Here is a 1789-nt window from a genome sequence, read left to right as displayed (position 1 = left end):
CAGGATATAAAATCACGGAAAATCCTACTAACGTTATATATCTACCTGTTAATACAAACACAATAAATACCATTGTTTTGAAAGTTGTTGATCAATCTGGAAAATTGATAAACTTTCGTGGGGAAAAAATTTCAATTAGATTACACTTGAAACCATCTAAAGAATGATAATATTTAACAAAAAGGAGGTATTTGCGGATATAACAATCACTCAACCATCAACTTTGAAGGGATACACAACTAAAATATCACATCACCACAACAGGAAACATAAAGGATTAAAAAGGAAAAAGAGAAATATTTTAAGTAAAACTAACCAAGAGTTCCTGGAAAGTTTGGGTTTCACACTAAAATAATAAAGGGTTGAGTTTAAAAATGAGTAACATTATTAATGTTTTACAAAAACCACAATTTGATAATGCTATAATAAGAAAGGAGTATCACAGCTATATATCATATTTACAATCATTTCAAAATAATGATGAAATTAGGATTTCCATTCAAAACCAAGACCTGTATGTCGTTCCTGGTGAGAGTTTTTTATACATTGAAGGTTTTGCAACAAAAGCGGACTCTACAGTATCAGCATCGATAAAGTTATTAAACAATTGCATAGCACACTTATTTGATGAGATAAGATATGAACTTAATGGTATAGAAATTGATCGTACACGTCATTTGGGTATAGCAACAGAAATAAAAAATTATGTATCATTAAATGAAAGCGAAAGTCGAAATCTAGTCAACGCAGGATGGGCTCCATTTAATACAGATGATCTTACTCTTGTGAGTGGATATTTTAATTTTTGTGTTCCACTGAAAATGCTTCTTGGATTTGCTGAAGATTTTGATAAAATTATAGTTAATGCTAAACATGAATTAATTTTATTGCGATCAAAAGATGATACGAATGTATTGAAATCTATCATTTCCAGTGAAACCTGTAAACTATCAATTTTAAATATTACATGGAAAGTTCCACATATTCAACTTGCTGATGTATACAAGCTGCAAATGCTTAAAGTAATTAATAACCGTCAACCACTAAATATATCATTTAGAACATGGGATATGTATTATTATCCTGCAGTTCCATCGAATACAAAAGTTTTATGGAATGTTAAGCTTGCAAATGAAAATGAGCGACCACGTTTTCTTCTTTTAGGATTCAAAAGTAGTGAAAAAAAATTTATTCACTGTGATATAACAAACATTAAGGTTCATTTGAATTCTGATACATATCCATATGATGATCTTAACCTCAAGTTTGATAGGAACCGTTTCGCCCTACTTTATGATATGTATATAAAATTTCAACAAAGCTATTATACACGTGAACCGCAACCTCTATTAACGCGCGAAAAATTCAAGGGTGAAGCACCGATTATTGTTCTTGATGTAACACATCAAAATGAAACAGTAAAAACTGGCCCCATCGATATACGAATTGAATTGGAAACATCTAAAAATATATCACCGAACACATCTCTATACTGTTTAATTATTCATGATAAAATGTTTGAATATATACCTCTAACAAATGAAGTAAGAAAATTATTGTAAATGTAACTATATTTTTTATCTATAGAAATCATAAAATAAATAAAAAGCAAAAACAAACACAAACAAAATGATTTTTTTTATTAATAATGTAAAATTAATATATAGGTGAGTTGTTTAAATGTAAAGAGGGAGAGGTAGAATTATTGTTTAAATATAAAGAGGGAGAGGGAGAGGTAGAATTATTATAAATATAAAGAGGGAGAGGGAGAATTAATGTCGAGAAGAGA

General features: G+C 29.2%; 1 protein-coding gene across 1 annotated transcript; it reads left to right on the top strand.

Moving 5' to 3' along the window:
- Nucleotides 1-374: 374 nt before the first annotated feature.
- Nucleotides 375-1562, top strand: LOC131997955 (uncharacterized). The gene has a single exon (XM_059369855.1). It carries the CDS (start codon nucleotides 375-377, stop codon nucleotides 1560-1562), a length of 1188 nt encoding a protein of 395 aa, XP_059225838.1.
- Nucleotides 1563-1789: the final 227 nt, after the last annotated feature.

The sequence above is a fragment of the Stomoxys calcitrans genome, chromosome 5, assembly GCF_963082655.1.
Source record: "Stomoxys calcitrans chromosome 5, idStoCalc2.1, whole genome shotgun sequence".
Taxonomy (NCBI): domain Eukaryota; kingdom Metazoa; phylum Arthropoda; class Insecta; order Diptera; family Muscidae; genus Stomoxys; species Stomoxys calcitrans.
Note: the sequence above shows the minus strand (reverse complement) of the source record. Positions and strands in the feature narration are given on the sequence as shown.

Coding starts and splice junctions, on each gene's coding strand:
- LOC131997955 (XM_059369855.1), top strand. CDS start 375: ATGAGTAACATTATTAATGTTTTACAAAAACCACAATTTGATAATGCT.